The sequence below is a fragment of the Poecile atricapillus genome, chromosome 8 (genome assembly GCF_030490865.1).
Source record: "Poecile atricapillus isolate bPoeAtr1 chromosome 8, bPoeAtr1.hap1, whole genome shotgun sequence".
NCBI lineage: Eukaryota > Metazoa > Chordata > Aves > Passeriformes > Paridae > Poecile > Poecile atricapillus.
Window position 1 is genome coordinate 8,214,941 of NC_081256.1, and position 18,635 is coordinate 8,233,575.

Consider the following 18,635-nt stretch of genomic DNA (forward strand, 5'->3'; position numbering starts at 1 on the left):
TTATGTACTGCTGAACTGCTCACGCTGCTCCTGCCCCTGATTCCAAAGGAGAGAATGGTCAAAGGCACTGCTGCTGGGATCTCAGAGAAAATAACCTCTTGAACTTCTGGAGTGTCTTAACAACTTGGGTCAAGTATTTATCTTTAGTGACCCCAGTCCCAAGCCTGGGACCTCCCAGGCACTTTTCTTGCTCTGGGTCACTGTATATTTGAGCTCCCTGCTTGTACTGTGTTGCATTCAGCAAAAGGCTTGAGATAGTTCCTGGAGCTGTGCAAAGTATACCCAGCACAGCGGTGATTCCACCTGCATCATTAATGTGGCTCATGGGGTAAATGTTTCATGTGGGAAATAGGGAGAGAAGTGTTAGCAGCCCTGATCCCCCCATTCGGGGTTCGGTCAGGGACCAGAGAGCAAGGCCTCCCTCCTGCTCTGGGTTTGTGAGGGGCAGGTTTTTTTTCCTGGAGGCAGGAGAGCAGGGATGAGAGGAGACTGAAGTCAATAGGTAAAATCTGAGTAATTTGAGTCCTACAGGGAGATCAGACAGTTGCTCCTTGCTTAGGAGAGATCAAGAGAGCTTTTGTGGGACCCTGTCAGATCCTCTTTGCTGCCATTTTGCAGCAGATCAATGAAACTAATTTCATCTTTACCCCACATTACATTACAAGCAGACTTCTCATTTTCTGTCTGAAAGTGTATTTCTTGTCGTGGGGAAGGTGGTGCTGCTGTTTGTAACTCTGGGCTAACTGCTTGTCTCTGAGGCCAGATTCCGGTCAGCACTGCCTGCTGCCGAGGGCATGGGCTGGGTAACTGCCCCGTGGGCGTAGGTGTTGGACTGCCGGGGTGGTGGCTGGGGAGTGGGTGTCTTCACAAGGTGCAGAGAGCCTCGGTGCCTGCCTGTTAAGGTGCTTGTAACAACACATGGAAGAGTTTTGTCTTTCTGGAGGGCGCAGAGAAAGAAGGGCAGCTGCAGATGAATAGCCAGTACTAGCAGGAGGGAGGAGAGACAATCCTATAACAGGGACTGAGGGCCCGAATGGTTAGTCAGAGAACAATTTACTAGAATAGACTGTTGCTTCCATTGAGTGATTTTAGTATTACCCCACTGATTTGACTTGTAGCCAGTATGTACAGTATTTTCACTGAGTGGTGGTAGGGATTATAGAAAGGAAAGGTGCTGCAAAAATGCCTACTAACGTGCATTTGCATAAGTTTTTCCATTGTAAATGTTTATGCAGTCGGCTTTGAAAGCCTTTTGTGACTTGAGAGACATGGGATCAGGAAACAGAAACAATATAATGACCATGATTTTCTGAACCGGGAGCCAAAGGTTATATTCTTAAATCCATTCTGAGGTAGCTAATATAAATGGCTTGATTAAAGAACTGGGGAGCACCCAGCCTTGCCAGCCAAGAGCAACTGGATCAGAGGTGCAAAGGGCTGGCATTAATTACAGCCTGGGAAACCTCACACAAACTTCTGTCAAACTATCTGACAAGCTTTCAGTTTATGCTAGTTTGCAGTTAGTTTGTGGACAGGTGGTGATTAAGTCCCTCTGAATGTCATCTCCACAAAATGGGCGCCTTTGCTCAGAGATGTATCAGTTTCAGCTGTGCTACTGACTGGGAGGTGTTTGAAGTTTGAGCTCTTCAGTTACTTCTGTTTAAAAAATAGAGAGGCTGGAGACAAAGAATGGGAGAGTGGAGAATTGAAAGGCTGACTGCAAATTGTTTCCACAAAAGAGAATTATGTTGAAAAGGAGCAGGTGTCAACTGTGTATACATATGGAAAACACAAAAACCTGAAATTTGCTCTGAAAAAGAAATGTAATATTCTACAAAGCTCTAGTATTTACTGGGAAGATCAATAAAGATCCAGCAAAAGCATTTATTATTATAATATCATAGAACTAAATAATGATTTCGTTGAAGAGCTGCTTTAGAAAAACAGGGTTTGTATAAATATAGACAAGTGGGGGAGGTGTATTTGGAGAGCCTTTTAAGGGTGCCTTGTCTTCTTTTCTGAAACTTAGAGAAGCAGCATTTAGAGAGTGAAAGGCTGGGGAATGCTCCTCCCCCTGCAGGGCTGTCCCCTGTTCTGGTCACACTGCCCCATAAAAGGCAAGAAACAAACCCCTTTTCCTCCTCCTTTCTCTGTGCCTAAATAATTTGATCTGCCAGCTTATTGACAAGAAATGGGCTCTTTTACTCACCTGGAGGGGAATGCCTAAATCCAAAAGAACCTGCTTAGTGTTCCGTGCACCTGAACTGGTACCATTCCTCCAACAGAAGATCTTCTGTTGGCAGTTCATTCATGAATGGCTGCAGGACTGACAACACTTCAAGAGGTAACATTCAAGGACCAGCTGCAGCTTTGGGACCCCTCTAAGAGGACCCTGCCTGTGAAATGCCCTTTCCAATGCTCTCATGGTGCATTTGGCACCAGGTCTAGCACAGCAGCTCTGTTTAGTGCTCCAGACACTCTCAATACACACATCATCACCTGTGCATAAAAACATATAGCATGAGAGGAAGGAGAAAATCCCCGTCTTACCACACTGTTAGCTCTTCTAATTGGCTGAGAGAACAGGGAGATAACAAGTACTTGGAGACTTGTTTAAACGGAGTCTGATGTTTTATTTACCCTCCACATGGGCAGCCTGAACCACGGCTGAGCAATTCTGAACTCAACCCAGCTTTTAGGGAGGACCTAGAACGTGGCAGAAACTTGGACTATATAACTGGACAGTCAGGATGCCAAGGAGAGGACGCCTAAGGGTAAAAATGGAGTAAGAGGCCCGATCTTCTCCATCCACACACATTAAATTAGGGGACCGGCAATGAGGATTCCTGCTTTTAATCCTAGGAGTGCTCCTCCCTTCTCCTGTCTTACCCAACCGCCCTTCTTTCTTTCTTCCTATACTGATCTTGTCCTCAGCTCATCCCGCATTTTGTGACAATTCCACAGGTACTGCAGTGTTTCTGTTACAACCAAGGAAGATCTGAGTATAGATTGTGTTCTTTCTTTTGAGAAGAAAGGGGTTGAACCAGCATCTTTTGCTGGCTCAAAGCGATATTGTTATATTTTAAGTGCTTTGCAGATGACTTAAAAGATTTGATCAATCTGTTTTGAGAAAGGTAAAAATATATTTTCTAGTCAATACTTCTTGAGTGAACTGCACAAAGCTCAGCATCTGCTGAGGAAGGTCAAGCTTACAGTGCTGTTCAGGCTTCCCTTGGGCTCCCATGCATTGATGTGACCCTCCACTTAACACAAAACTCCTCCATCTCCCCTTAAATAAGAATCTAATTGAATTTAGCTGGGACAAATTATTTGTTGTGGGTGTATATATGATGCACATGTATAGTGTCCATCCATACCACGATGGTGAGATGGGTTTTCGTTTAGGCTGTTGTTTAGGATTTGTGGATAAAAATGTGCCTGGCTGTTGTACTATGATTTAGCTGAAATATATTATTTGCTTTTTCCAATACTAGTCAATGCACTAGCTCTTCAGTTTACTCATTTATTGCTGATTTTGGCCCTTTGCCTTTTGAATGTCTGCTTTTTCATTTCTTCCTGAGATGCCTGCTCTGCTGACAGCTAGAGCCACTTGGTGTTTTCTCTCTTTCCGGCCAGAAGATGAGTGGTATAGCTCCCTCTGAGCTAATGCTGATATCACTTTCTGCAGTGACATCTGCAAGCAGACGTTCCTGTTTCAGTGACCAGGAACACTTCAGGTTTGTGTTAGTCTGCAGACTCCAGGGAAAGAAAGAAAGAAAGAGAAATTAAAACCCTTGTGCATGAAGCAGTCTATGTGTCTCAGGATTTTACAATGTCTTTTCTTATGGGGAGGGATGACATAGTGAGCTTCCCTTCTGGACACAGTCTAAACTTATCACCTGTGGTCTATTCCAGGTACCGAAATTGTGTTTATACATATCGAATTCTGCCCGATAAAGAAAATAAGCTAATTGTCCAGGTAAGCCATCTTTCTACTATTTGGTCCCACAAAAATGTACTTGAGAACTGCTGGTTTTCAAAGTAATTCTAACCCCAACACAAAAAAAAGATAAAAGGAATTAAACTAATGTCAGGCCAGTAGAGTGCTGGTCTCTAGTCCACTGCTGTGGAGATTTCAGTCTCTGGTCTGGTCCAGAACTGTGGCCATTGGCACACTCGTTATGACACATGCCTTCAATTCAGTTGCACAGCCATGTTTTATGTATCTGAGAAGCCCAGCATGTGGAATAACTTTTCCTCTGAAGCCAACTTCTTATCAATACATCATGGATCTTTTCAATTCAAAATTGCAGCACAGTTGCCTACACCCAGAGAATGTAAGTTGAGTTCTGGTCTCAGGATCCAGAAAGTACCAAGATTGAGGGCAGGAGTTTCAGATGTTCTGTTTATTCCTATTTTGATTTAAGAGCCTAAATGAGCCACTTCCCCTTCCGGTGCCGCCTCTCAGCCCCCTTTTTTTAAATATAAATCATGAAATGTGGTGTGGGGGAGAGGCATGGTATCCTACAGCCCCAAGAATTGGGAATGGGTTTACTGGGCAACACTGGGGGCTGCAGCTGATCCGTGCTCTTGGCACAGTTAGTGCTGCATGGGCATTCCCTGCTAAATGGAGTGGAGATACCCATGCTACCCAGTCTGCCTTGCCGGTCAGAGTGGTTCTACAGTAATTCCTTCCCACTTCAGATGACAACTAGCTTCCCACACTAGAAATCTACCAACTTCTTGAGCAGCTTGTATGTCTCATGCACCACGTTAATGGTGTATTTCCTCACGTGCTTTGGGGTTATCAGTGTTTCTTTGAGATCTCCACTAAGAGGCAGCATATGTGAAATTAGAGTCATGAGTTAGTGAGAACAGCTACATCTAGCAGCTGTGAGCTTTTGGTAAGAATGGTGGATTGTGTGTCCTGGGTGCACACATCCAGCTTGGCTCCTTCAAGACCCACTTTTGGGTAGCTCGGGCTGTTCTCAGCAGCCCCACTCACATGCAGCTCTGCACAGACACAGCTGTATTGCCTCCAAGGCTAATTCCAGGCTCTTGGTGTGACCAGGGGCAGCCACCATGGCCTGTCAGCCTTGACAGCTGAATTCCCCAGAGCCATTGAGATTCCTCTGCCTCACTTGCACTTCTGTTTCTGAGGAGGAACTGGCAGCAGTAGTCTATGCTGGACTTGACCTGGGTCTGTAGTGTTAGAATGGCATGTCACCAGAGTTCATCCCTCTTCATGGAGCACTGGGTGACTCTGTGCAGAGAAACTTGTGCAGGTTCAGCTGGGTGCAAGCCTGGGACCAGCACCCAGGTAGAACCAATAACTTGCCGTTCCCACCTGGCTCCACACAATGTGCTATAGGCTCTGTGTAGAGATACTTGATTCCCCCTGTCTTCTGATATATCCCAGCATTCTGTCCTAAAGAGTGTGTTTTGGTGCGTTGTGCTGGTGTGATGTGGTGGTGGTAAGAGCCCAGAGAGTGATATGGTAATTATCATTGACAGTACCCAGAGCAGCTGCAGAGATCAGGGTCTCACTGTGCCAGAGAGCTCACAGATGGAGCCGTGCAGGCAGACAGTATTTGGGGATATCTGAGGCCCAGGCAAGGGGCACAACTATCTATGTCCCACATGCTCTGTGGCAGGGCCAGTGCGGGACCCTGGCACTATTAATGATGTCCTTGCTCTTTGTGCAATGGTGTCCTGCTTCACTGGCAGCAGTATGATGAAGGGAATTTGTGGAACCCTAATTCTGAGTAACTTTGGGGTATGAGTTTGACAGCTGCTTTGTCTTTTGGAAAACAAGCACAGAAATTATCCTATGTTGGGTTTTCCCCCTGTGGGAGAGGAAGAAAGGCAGGCCAGAGGGTATCTGCAAAGGCAGCCCCACAGCCCCACATTTTGTCCCTCCATGCCCTGGGCAAGCCTTGTCCCCTCCTTGTCCCTCAGCTGCCCTGTTGGCAGATCATGTGTGAAACGCTGGACGTACAGCCTGGCCTGCAGCCTGTTCTAGCAGGACCATGATGCCATGAGTAACAGGAGAGTCTGAAACCCGAGCAGAGAGCAATGTACCTGTGTGCAGCTACTCTCTGGAGAGCGCTGGGACACAGGCTGCTCACAGCACCTGCCAGTGAAGGTCTGTGCAGAGAGTTCTGTGTGTTACGACCCAGGAAGATGCGAGTCACACCAATTTGTGCTGGATCCATGCTTGTCTCTGCTGTGACAAAGGACCTGTTTTCATGTACAGCTCTTGTTTGCAGAGTTGTACATGTACAGCACTCAGAGCACTTCAGCAATAAGAAATCTGTGTTCCTTTCTGTTGTAACAATGGGCAGCTCTCATGCTGGATCAAGGTTTATGGACAAGAAATTTGTTTCTCTTGGGCCGTATGTTGTGATGGCGAGGGATTTCTCTTCTTCCTATGTCACTGAATGCAGAGGGACTGTGGTGGAGTACCTTTGTAAGCTGGGTTGCCAGGAGCTGTAGGTTGAATATCAGGAGTAGACTAAATAAAGCGTGTTGTTAACTCATGTTTTGAGGACACGACACTTCCTGCTTTGTGCTGCCTTATTCCAGTTCTTGGTACAGTGTTCCAGCTGGGCCAGGCTTTTTTTTTGGTCACTTGTCTACTGATTTTTGGATAAAACAAAAACTACTTCATGTGTCTTAAAAGATCAGATATTTGAAATTATTACTTCTTTGCAAGGATGTAAAGTCTGTTTAAAAGGATGGAATATGAACATTTTTAAAAATCCCATTAAAAAAGGAAAGTGTCTACTAATCCTATGGAACTAGATCAGGTGTTAAATTAATACAGTAATCAGTAGATGCTTCTCATTTCTGGGTTTATAAAAATTATATAGGAGAGATTCAATACTCAATCTTGAGATTAGCCTGTATTAGTTACAAATATGAGACCTGTTTATCAATGTGACCTTTTTTTTTTTTTTTTTTTTACCTGCACAGTGCTTCTTCCTTAAAAAGGGCTGTCGTCTGTCAGGAATTTTTCTTGGTGACAGCAGGTTTAGAAGGTCTGTCATATCACAGCTACATACACAGCACATATGATATGACACCTCTCCCTCTGCCACTCTGGAGTTTTTCCACCCTTAAAGCTGCAAGTTGCATCATTTTTTTTTAAGTCATGGAGAGTACATTTCATTTTTTCTCGAGCCTGGTCCCACCCTAGTGGAATGATAGTAATTTTTTTTTGCGTGGTTAAATTAACTGTTCAAGAACAGGTGGCAGAAAGGGAAATACACATTTTTGCATGCAAAGGTGCATTTTTGCATTCAGGGTGTAGGAAAAAAAATATTGGCATATGTCCTTCCAGCAATTTGTGGCATGGTTTGTGATCTCCCATTGGGATTCTATATCTACAGAACCTCTACAGCAGATAGCATGGTCAGGAATCTCTCCTGCCTGCCATATCTGGAATTCTTCTGGTGTCCTCCCAAAGCATACTGAGCTGTAGAGGTCACTGTCAGAGGCTGTTTTCTTTAAACACAAATGGAATTTTTGCCTTTCTTTTCTGATGAATTTTCTCCTTTCATTACTTGAGACTTCAGAATATATGAAAGCGTGGCTTGGATGAATCAAACCTGCATCCTGCTGATGAAAACATTTAAGGAAGGAGGGTAGGGATAATGAAAACCCCTTGAAACATAAGATCTGTAACAGCAAGTAGAGATCTTTAGGCTGAGTCATCAAGATAGTCACCAAGATATCCCTGCTAGTTTGCAAACTCTTGCTGTAATGAGAGAGAACAGGAAGAGAGCAAAAAACACAGTTCCACAGAGATTCAGTAGCAGGGGCAGGAGGCTGGAAATAACTGCCCCTGAGTGAGCTTGGCTGCTGCCTGCCTGTGGGCAAGTCACAGCTGGGGTACTTCACTTCCTTCTCTGTGAAAACACATAAATATGATTTTCCCTTGCTCCAGTGGGGAGACATAATTAATGTATACTTACTGAATGTTTGGAGATTAGCAAAATGTAATCATGTTTGTGCAAAGAGGGGTGAAGCAGCAAAGGAATCCTTGGGCATCACATTATCAAACTAAACACCAGACACAAACTAAGGGCACTAAAACTGCCTTTTTCAACTAGGTATCTATGGTCAGTTCTTGCCATCCAGATTCACAGAAGATATAACTTTCCTGTGCTGTCACTGAAAGCATCTCATTTATTCAACTGGCTGAGGTGTCAATAATGACCCTCATCAGTGCCCACTCTGCATTCCATATGACCTTACCATCCCCTCAACAAATGGGGAACTTGGCCCAGTTGAGGATTGGGTTACTGAAAATAATTTTAGACATCCATCCCTGGCTGCCCTTACCAGATCAGAGGATGTGTGTGATACATCAGGATTCATCCCTCCTCATTTTGGACGTGCAGTCAAAGCTGTCATGTAGTCAAAGCTGAATTGTATCTGTAATCAGCAGGAAATAAATCAGTTTCTCATCTGGGTGGGTTAAGCTGTCCTTGACAGGTCCTGTCTCTGTTGCCTAAAAATAACCCTCTTAAACTGCCAACCTTGGCAGGCTGCAGTCAGGTGAGGATATTCCCAGTACAACTGACTTGTTCCATGTGAGAAGGCGCTGAGGTCAAGAGCTGCTGTTGAAAGCCTGTAGTACTACCCTTGCCTAACGCTTTACCCTCTATTGCCTTTATATACTTCACCTTCAAAGGGTCACTGCCAAGAACATAACCTGCCTCACCAGTGAGGATGCTTGAAAGAGGTGCTGAGAAGGAACAAAACAGTCTTGGCTGGTCAGTAATATGGATTGGAACAGGGTAGGACGGGTTTTGATGTCCTTCAATTTCTAGTGCATCTCAAACAGAAGTTCAGAGCTTGCGTTATCTGCTGGAGCAGTGAAATCAATCATTTCTCAGGGGCAGCTAGATTGCATCTTATGTTCTGCTTGTAGTCTGCCAGAGAACACTTCATAGGTCTTTTGCAGGATCAAGCACAGGCCTCGTGCCACTGTGTGTGGAGGCTGGGGGAGATACTCTGATGGACAAACTGCAGCACTGCACAAACAGGGCTGGCACCAGAAAGGCAAAAAGGACACAACTCGGTGGTGGCCGCCAATTCTCCCCACAGCAACAGCAGCATTGTCTCCCCTCCAATCCCGAGAGTGAGCGCAATGCTGAGCTCAGCCCCTCACTCCCCAGCCAAAACCTGGCAGCATTTCTGCACTTCCAAAGAGAAAGCCCCTGAGCTAACAGACTGCAGCCAGCTGCACCTTTCCCCCTGCTCCATGGCTACATCTTTTGTCTCTCTTGAACGTCGTCGTTATCATCTTAAACAAACATCGTTTGTTGCTCTTAGGTAGCAAACGAGAAAGTTCCCTGAAAGAAAGGAATAAAAGCAGAAAAATCGTAACATGACTTATCACCTTTTACACTAATATGGGGAAAGGGTGTTGAACCAAGACTATGCCTTGCATAGCACATGCTCCAAGCTCCTTCATTTTTTTAAGAACTTTTTTTTTTTGCTTTGAGCAAAACTGTTTGACCAACTCAAATTAATTGTGGATTTGAAAAAATGTGGATTACCCTGTTGTGAGAAGGGATCACAAAAAGCAGCCTTCTTCTCCTGCTGTACAAGAGAATGTATTACAGTAAAGAAAGCATTAGTGTTTTTAAAGTTACAGCCTGTCTTTTACTTTCCTCTTCCCCTCCCTGGGCTGTCCTAGCTGCCCAGCTCTTTGACAGAAGACAGCCGTGTCTGTGCACCTTCCTGCTCCCTGCTCCATGGGGAAACACGGGAAATATTCATTTTGCACTCATACTGCCAGATCATCATTCCTGTGTACATGAACAGTTCTTGCATTTGTGCTGAAATTCACTATTTTAAAAATTTACATTTATACTTATTACCTGTTGCAAAGGGAGGGCCAGACCCTTTTTACTTGTTCATTTTTCTAACTTCATTGAAAATTATAGATGCACGGGCAGCACTGTTTTACAGTGAGTGATCATACAGCTATTTTTTTTTTTCCTCTTTCTGGTACTTTTCTTCTAGTCTGACACTGGGCTTTGTGCAACAGGAAACAAATAGTGCTATGTGAGCAGTTAGAAAGCAGGCCAGCAGCTGTGACTCACTGTACCAACTGACACTAAGAGCAGATCACCAGCGTGCTCTGCAGCTCACAGGAGTTAGGAGAATCCCTAAACACTATATAGGGTTTTCTGCTGAGCCCCGCCTCCCCAGTGCACTTCTAGAAACATTTTTTGGGAACCATCTTGATTTATACATTGCATATGGGTTGACTAAATATGCCAGAACCAATTAAATTCTCCCTCCTGGGATGGGCTAAGATGTACAATGAGAGGGGTGCCTGTCACATCACTGTTGGTAGGACTACATCTGCTCCTGACAAGGATTAGTTCTGCCTTCTATTTATGAGTCCTGCAGGGTGGAGCTGGGGCAGAGGCCCCATCCGGTGTTCAAACTGGCTTTGGAGCACAGGCTGCTGTCCTGATAGCAGTATCTGATAAGAGCTATGAGTTTAGATCAGTTCCTGCATTCCTGGTGTCACTGCTGCTGTCACCAACATCAGAGACACTGTCTGCCTGTGCCATATGCAGTACCAAGTCCATTGTCAGCCCTTTGCAGAGAGATGCAAAGTTTTAGTTGTTCTCTTCATTGCTGCACTGTAATCTCAGTGTGTTGTGCTGCTCTGGCTCATGTGGCCATGAAAAGGTTTTCTCTAACAGGACTTTGTGATTTGCTGTGGATTTTACTAATCTATCTGTAATTGATCAAAACTTTTCTACTGGGAAATTACCCTGGAGCTGGTTTCATTGGGTGATAAAGCAAAATAAAACACTTCAGGTGAGGCTCAGCCATCCACCACTTATATCTTCTGTCACAGCTCTGTGAAGTGTTTATACCTGCTCAACTCTGATGGTGCAACCTCATGGGCTCCAGTGAAGAAAGGGCAGGCACAGATCTGCCCAAAATGCCACTTGCAGACTGCACAGTGGCTGTTTTAAGAAAAGATAATTACAAGAATGGAACAGATTCCACTCAAGTTATCTGTTACTGCAGAAAGCTCACTGTGCTTGTGGACTCACACTGCAGGGCTGAGAGATAATCAGTGATCACTTTTCTTGGATAGAAAGAAAGCACAAGCAAACAACCAGACAATACTTATAGGCAATGTATTGAAGCATGGTTAGGGCAGCACATTTCAAGTATATCCCAAACCATAATTTAATTATATTAAGCTTCATTTTATTACCAAAAATTTTAGATATTAAAATTTGAATATTTTCAACATTAATTTATGTTGATTTAAGTCCATTTGCAAAGTACTTTACATATAGGACTAAAAATATTTTACAATTAGGACTTAGCAAAATCCATATATTGCATGCTTCTGTAAACTATCCAAATCTGTTTATACAAGGAAAATGTTTTTTTTTTTCCATTCTTGCATCTGAGGTAGGAGTGAACTTAATGCACTCCACAGGTTTTGAAAAGCTGAAAGAAGCAGCATTTAATAAGAGAACTAGGTATTTCCTGAAACATGCACATTCCTGCTACTGAATCTCTCAGTATACAAAATTCTTCATACAAACAAACCATATCCAGCTTTTGTCTAGTTTGAACCCTTCCAGAATGTTTCCAGTTTCCTGAAATATTAAAAAAAAAAAATCAGACAATATGGTTTAAATCAAGTTAAAGTGATACTATTTTGTTTTTCAACATTCAAAAAAGGTGAACAGGTATTTGGAAGCTAATGCATGCCATGAAGTGAAATCCCTTTTATCTGGATGTGCTATCAGACAAAATCTCCCTCTAATGAGGGAAATGCAAATGAACATCATTAATTTCTGTTGCAGCAGAACTCTCCTTAGGGGTAGAAATGAGACAGACTCTCATTTAACAATGTGAAAAGGGTCCTGGCTTATTCTCTTTACAGCTTAGCCATCCTGACTCTGCCTACAGCAAGCTAGGGTCCCAACTGCAGACTGTCTGCTGGACTATGTCAGCAGGCTCTAGCTCCATCAGACCCAGACCGGCCTAATAGCAGATCTTTCACTCTCCTCCTTGTTTCATTCTTCTTTGTGTTTCTCTTGTTCCTTTTTCCTTAGAGCTCCTCTACCTTTCTCCTGACCAGCCAACTCACCCCTTTTATTACACGTACCTTTATTAGTCACAGCTGTGACCCATTAAAGGCAAGGCTGTACCTCTTCTTTGGTAATTGTTACAACTGTGATTTATCAGGGGTGAGGTCACCTGTAATCCCTTCTTCTACAAATTTACAAATCCCTACACCTACAAATTTATTTTGCTGTTTGCCCTCCAATAATTGTGTTATGTCATAAAGCCTTCATCATGCTCAAACAAATGAAAATTGCAAATAGCCAATCCTCGCTGAAGGTACAAAGCAGCCTCCAGGAGCTGCAAAATTCCTCCAGACTCTGAAGATAAGGATTAGGGCTGTTATACAGCAAGCAGTTTAACAATTATATTTTATTTGTTTCACCTGTTATCCTTTGGCTAACACCCAAAATCACATACCCAGCACCTCTTTCCTACTGTGCTGGATCTTCTCCCCACTCTGTTACAAGAGCTCGGGTGTGCAAACAACTGCGTTACAAACATGTATAACCCTGAGATGAGCCCTGGGACATCCTCACCTCAATGTCTCCTGGACTTGCAAAAGGAAAATTTTCCTGAAATTTTGGAACTGCTATGGTAGATGAGAAAAAACAACTGAAAACTTATGCAACCAACATTATCAACAAGAAAATACTCTCATTTTTGCAGTAATTTGATGGATATTAGCTTTAGTGTTATCAGTCACATATTATTCAATCCATTTGGTTAAAACACCATTTCCCCCCTCCAGCCCCTCCCTTTTCCCACTGACAGCACAGGGAGACAGGGCATGGGGGTTTTGGTAAGTTCATCACCCGAGATCTCTTTCAGTTCACTCAGGGAGAGGAGTTTTTCCTCTGTTATGCCATGGGGTCCCTCCCACAGGAGACAATTCTCCATGAACTATCTCCTGTGGCTCCTATCTCATGAGCAACAGTCCTGCCAAAATTGTTCCAGCCTGGGTCCCTCCCACAGGCAAAGTCTTCCCAAAACTGTTGTGGCCTGGTTCACTCATCCATGGGGTGCAGTCCTCTAAGGATGCTCTGGTTTGGAAGCAAGGGCCCTCTCTTCTCTATCTCTGGAAGCAGGGGCCCTCTCTCTATTCCAGTCTCCCACTGGATCACAGCTCTCTCTGGCATCCACCCACTCCGGCATGACCAATTTTTTCACAACCTGCGAGTGGATTTTTGCATCCCCCATGGACCTCATGGATTACAGGGGGCAGTTTGTTTCTCCACAGATCTCACCATGGCCTGCAGAGGAATCTTGACTCCAACCCTTGCAGCACTTTCTCCCCGCCTTTCTCCACTGACCTTGGTGCTGCCATGTTGTTTTCCCTTACATGTCCTCACTTCCTCCTCTGTCTAGAAGAAAAACTGCTTGTTTTGGTACCATTGCCAACAAGTTCCACCAAATCAAAGATCCTTGCAGGATCCCACAGCGCCGAGAGGTTGATCTTATCTAAATTCCATTTTGGGGAGTTGCTCACCATGTTTTTGCCTCTGGCCAGGCGGCCCTGCCGCCTCTGCAGGCACTGGCGGCTGCCGCAGCGCTGGCGCTGTTTAACTCCTCTCTTCATGTGGGGCACCAGGAAGGAGAAGCCACTGCCACCCCTGTCCCTCTGCCCAGGGCACGGCTGGCCAGGGGTGGCCAGGCAGGCGAGGCTCACTGCAGGCTGCGCTGGAATGGAGGTGGCCGTGGCAGCAAATTACCGTGGGCTGCGCTGGGATGGCCCCGGTGGCGGCGCCTCGTGACCCCTGGAAAAAGCTGCGCTTGCTCTGCTGTGATTTTCTTCTTAAATCTGTCATTACAGAAGTGTTAGCAACCTCTCTAATTGGGCCAGCAGCATGTCCATATTCAGAGCCATCAGAAATTGGCTCTGTCAGACATGGTGGAAGCTTCTAGCAGCTTCTCACAGAAGCCACTTCTGTGGCCCTCTCCAACTACCAAATCCCAGGCTGTGCCAAATCAACACAGTGTTTTTTATTTCCAAAGACTTCTGATGAAGCTTCATAACTCAATTTCAGGTATGCAGGAAGACAATCGATTATTTCCCTCTCAGCTCTGTGGTAATGAAACATTGTGTTTTATTGCTTCTGTGCTTTGAGGGATGATGGGCCACAGAGGAAAGTGCTCATTTACAGGCAAGTCTTGAGTTGTTTTATCAAGAAAAGAGAAATTATTATGTTTTTGGTGCTGTCTGAGGCTTTTTGTCCTGATCATTTAAGATAGGAATGAGTCTTGAAAAACACAGATTTGTTTACAGTGAGTCTTATGGCAAGTACTGCTGTTCACTACAAAATTGTTTCCACACTCCATACTGACAAGGTAATGCCCTTCTTCCTTCAGAGATCTACCTTGATTTGCTGATGAGATGGATATTTGCGGGCTGAATCCCTCCCCATGCAGACATGGAACTCATCCAGCACATTACAAGTGACATGTAGGCTCCAGTTAGATCTCATTCAGTCAGTCTGCGCTGCACCCTGGGGGAATGGGACCAACACAACGCACATGGGCTGCTGGTTGCGCTTGTTTTAGGTAAAGAGGGCCTGCTTCACCAATACTCTTCAAATTTACCTTTTGGTGGTTGAAGTTATTACAGCTTTTAAACAAAATTTAGTGTCCTTGAGTTTTCAGATTGCTGCATAAATGCGTGCAAGGCTTGATTTCAAATGACAAAATAGTTTAGGGAAATGAAACAGACTTTAGCAAACATAGCTCAGACTCAGTTGTTTCAGTCCCTCTGAAAGAATGAAGTCACAATGCACTTTTTGGTTGTTCTCAGACCTTTGCCCAGCTGTCTGACTTCTTATGTCTTCAGTTTGTACTTCTGTCAGAGTTTTCAGTGTTGGTTCTCCTGTCTAAATTGGTTGAGATCTGTTCCATCCCAGGCTTCTGAAGCTGTCCCTCTGCAGTATTTTAAAAGCCAACATGCTACTGCACGGGTACAAGCTGAGTTCAGCAAACCCCGCAGGCAGAGGATGGTGAAGTTCCCTCTGGGCTGGAGTTGGTATTGGTTAGCAGACTGGTAAGCCTGAGTTAAAATTTCTAAGTAACTCTGCATTAAGCCTTATTCTCCAAAACTTGATGGGGATGTAGTGACCTGTGCTGTTTAACAGTCTTAATATCAAGTGTTCCTCGTGATCAGACACAGCAGGAGCCACAGACAGGCACTGGTTGCTCACAGAGGCACTGGGTAGCCTGTTGTCGTTGTACATTCCTGTGCATGCAAACCCAGAAACCATGAGTCCAGTTTTGGGGGCCAAAGTGTAGCAAAAATTGTGTAACTTCCATATTTTTATTCCAGAGGTGCAGTTCAGGGGAGAACACAAAAGGAGAGGGTTTGAATGGTGTTTTCTTTCTGCTTTTAGTTTTGTGGTTAGTTTTCCTAAATTATGTGCTCCTTCAGGCTGGGTTCTGTATCTGTTCAGTCAGCAGCTATGGCTCAAGGCTTCCAACTGATTGAGTAAGGGTTTCCAGTAACTGAATAAAATAAGGGACAGCCCCTTGAAAGAAAGGACAAGTGGTCATCCTTAGTGTCACAAACAGTAATCAGTTGCTGTAGCTAAAGCCTGAGAAATTCTGCAGACTGAGACAGGAAATTGTAACTAAGGTGCCTACCCTTACTGTGCATTGCTTGGGGGGTTGAATTATGCGATCCCAGAAAATGATGCAGTTCAATGTGGTGCATGCAGCTGCTTCCCATGCACCTTCTGCCTGCATTGCTTTGCTTCAGCAGCATATCTTAGTAAGTATTACCTCTTTAATCTTACATGTTTCCTTTCCCACTGGGTAGTTTATGTAATTTATGCATATTTAGTGCTTGTTGAAACTGGGATTCATTCAGCCAAGAGGACAATAGGGAAAGCAGAGAGATGATTATGGATCCTCCACTGTCTGCTGCACAGGTTGTAGAAGATCCCCAGGAATTCAGTGTAAGACTGATGTGGGCTGAGGGATCCTGCCCAGCTGTGCAGACAGAACCATTGTGGGCATGTCTTCACCTGTTTCAGGGAAAAGTTCTTTCTCCTGGGACTTCAAACACCACACATAGGTGCCTGGGTACGTATACATATTGCCTTCTACAGAGGGAAAAGCTGAAGGGAGCTTGGGAACTTCCACGAGAAGCAAGTAACCTGCAATAGTTCTCCCAACCCAGCTACTGTCAGCCAAGAGCACTGACAAAATCACAACGATGACCTCCACTAAGTGCCTTCAGAAACAAATGACTGTGGTACATTTGCTGCCTTGGGTGCCTTGATAACTCTTGGGATAAGTTTTCAAGCTTATCTTGGTAAGCACTAGAGCTAGATACTTCATGAAGAAATTAAAATGGAAATTTTCATTTGACTTCAAGTGTTGAAGCTCTTCAGTGGAAAACCAAAAAGCACAAGGCATGTGATAAAATCACTAAAGTTCTTAGAAGTAGCATACTCCAAAACTTTTACTTAAATTCCACCTACACACTACAGAAGTGCTAAAAAAAATGCATCAGATCCTCATGGATCTGCAGTCCTTGCTCATTCATCATCAACTCATCTGACTTGCACCCTGTAGCTAAATTTAATACCAGTCCTTCATGTTCCATCATGGAACTGTACTGTTGTTTGCTTTTTGTTGATGTAAATCTTATTTATTATAACACAGAGAAATGCTAAAAGGGTTGTTTGCTCAGCAGGTTTCTCTTGGTGCTACAAGCTGAATCATTGTGTGTTGTGTTGGCAAAATCTTTATTGAAGGCTGGAGTTTGAATGGTTTATTTAATGTGAAAAACGTAAAGAACTATCCCAAGTACGTGCTCTTTCTAGAATTGTTTGGTGTTCTATCTAACTATATTAGTTCCATATTTGTTAATTAACATACTTTTTATGTGAACCATGAAGTGCTGGAGCAGAGTGTAATGGGGTCTTTAAGTGGGATCTGAGTACATTGTTTTTATGATCTATCTCAATATCATGTGTGGAGAATGCCAGTTCAAAAGCCTTCCACAGGTCCTTTACCACCCAGAGCTTCTAATGTGTTTTTCTTTAGGAGGTAGAATTTTAGCAAGGAACTTGAGATAAAAATCTGGCAGCCAATTATACTCTACTGAGAACTCCTTTCAGTATTCCTTTCCTCCATCAGACTCTCCTAATTTACAAATGTCCCAATTTTGCCTGTGAACATGACTAGTCTTTAGGCTGCCAGAACGAAGCCTGGATGGGGTCACAGACAGGAAAACTCTTGCATAGCCAGAAGAAATCAAGTGGCAGATATGAGAGTTAGGATCTTTTTTAGGATTAACTGCAACTGGGCTCACATTCCACACACACAAAACATGTTAAGCATTTGAAACCAAGAATGCGTTGTGCTTCTCAAGTCCTTTCCATGACACCGCACAGAGGAAAAAGTGAGATGGCCTTTCCCAAAATTGGAAACCTTCAGCAATCCTATTTTTTATAATGTTTAATAAGAATGGAATTGTGATGGAGTGTGAGTAATTAATACACAGAGTCTCTTAAGTCAGTATCATGCTTTAAAAAATTGAGCTTCTGATAGTATGTACCGGCATCCCTCAGTTGCACTGGAGGAACAGAGGGAATTTTATAGGATTGACAATACAGTTATTTTCTTTCTTTTTCATTTTTAACTCAGATTTTTTTGGATGTCAGATTTTCAGCCAGGATTACAAGTGGAAGTAATATGTACTTAGTTGTTATTAAATTGTAATTCCTTGTTTCCTTCCATGAATCATCTCTTTCAGAAATTCTGAATCCCTCTTTTCAGAACTGTATGAATTCCATGATTTTCACCCAAAGTCTTAAAAGGTCACTGTAGCAGATGTGACATGTATTAACAGACTTGAATATCAGGATCAAACCAAATGTGGAATGAGACAATAAGCCTCCATCATCTCTCACCTTGGAGGAGACAGAGACTGTTCACCTTCCATTCCCTCCAATATTATTCAAGGTGTATGACTTATAACTGCACTTACACTGTGCAATTCTCCCCAAAATTTGTAGGATCTTTTTTCAAGTGAGGATGTACTGCTCTGGCCACCCACCAGCATCCTCTTCCCATGTTCCCTAGATTCCTCCCCTCACCTCTTCTCTCATGCTTAGTTCCCTGGCAGAGGCCCTCTTGCTGAGCTTTTTGCAGCAGCAGAACTCTCTTGCCAGCCCACAGGTTCCCACCTCTTATTAAAGTTCATTTCTTTATTGACCCTCCAGGTCACAGGAGCCCTCTTTTCCTCAGCCACACGCTTCTCTCCCTCTGTGCTCCTAGGTAGCTCCATTTCTTCCAAGCCCCAGGTGTTGCATTCAAATTAGAGTACATTTCTGGGTGGCTTATATTTTGGAAAGTAGCTGTTTCTCCCAGCTGTGATTCCTGTCTACAATCCCATTTTTGTGATATGCTCCTGAAACTTCGTAGCACAAGATTTGATTTAAAAATAAGTCAGGTTTGCTAACAAAATGAAATTGAAACACAGTCAGGTTGCTAAAAATGCTTTAAAAATAACTTAC

The 18,635-nt window shown here is 43.8% G+C and overlaps 1 protein-coding gene across 1 annotated transcript in view; it reads left to right on the forward strand.

The window, feature by feature from the left end:
* Positions 1-18,635, forward strand: part of INPP5D (inositol polyphosphate-5-phosphatase D) — a 59,807-nt gene that overhangs the window by 7,480 nt on the left and 33,692 nt on the right. The window contains exon 3 of the mRNA XM_058844154.1: positions 3,916-3,979. Within this exon, the coding sequence (XP_058700137.1) occupies positions 3,916-3,979 (64 nt within the window). The remainder of the gene's footprint in view (positions 1-3,915; positions 3,980-18,635) is intronic.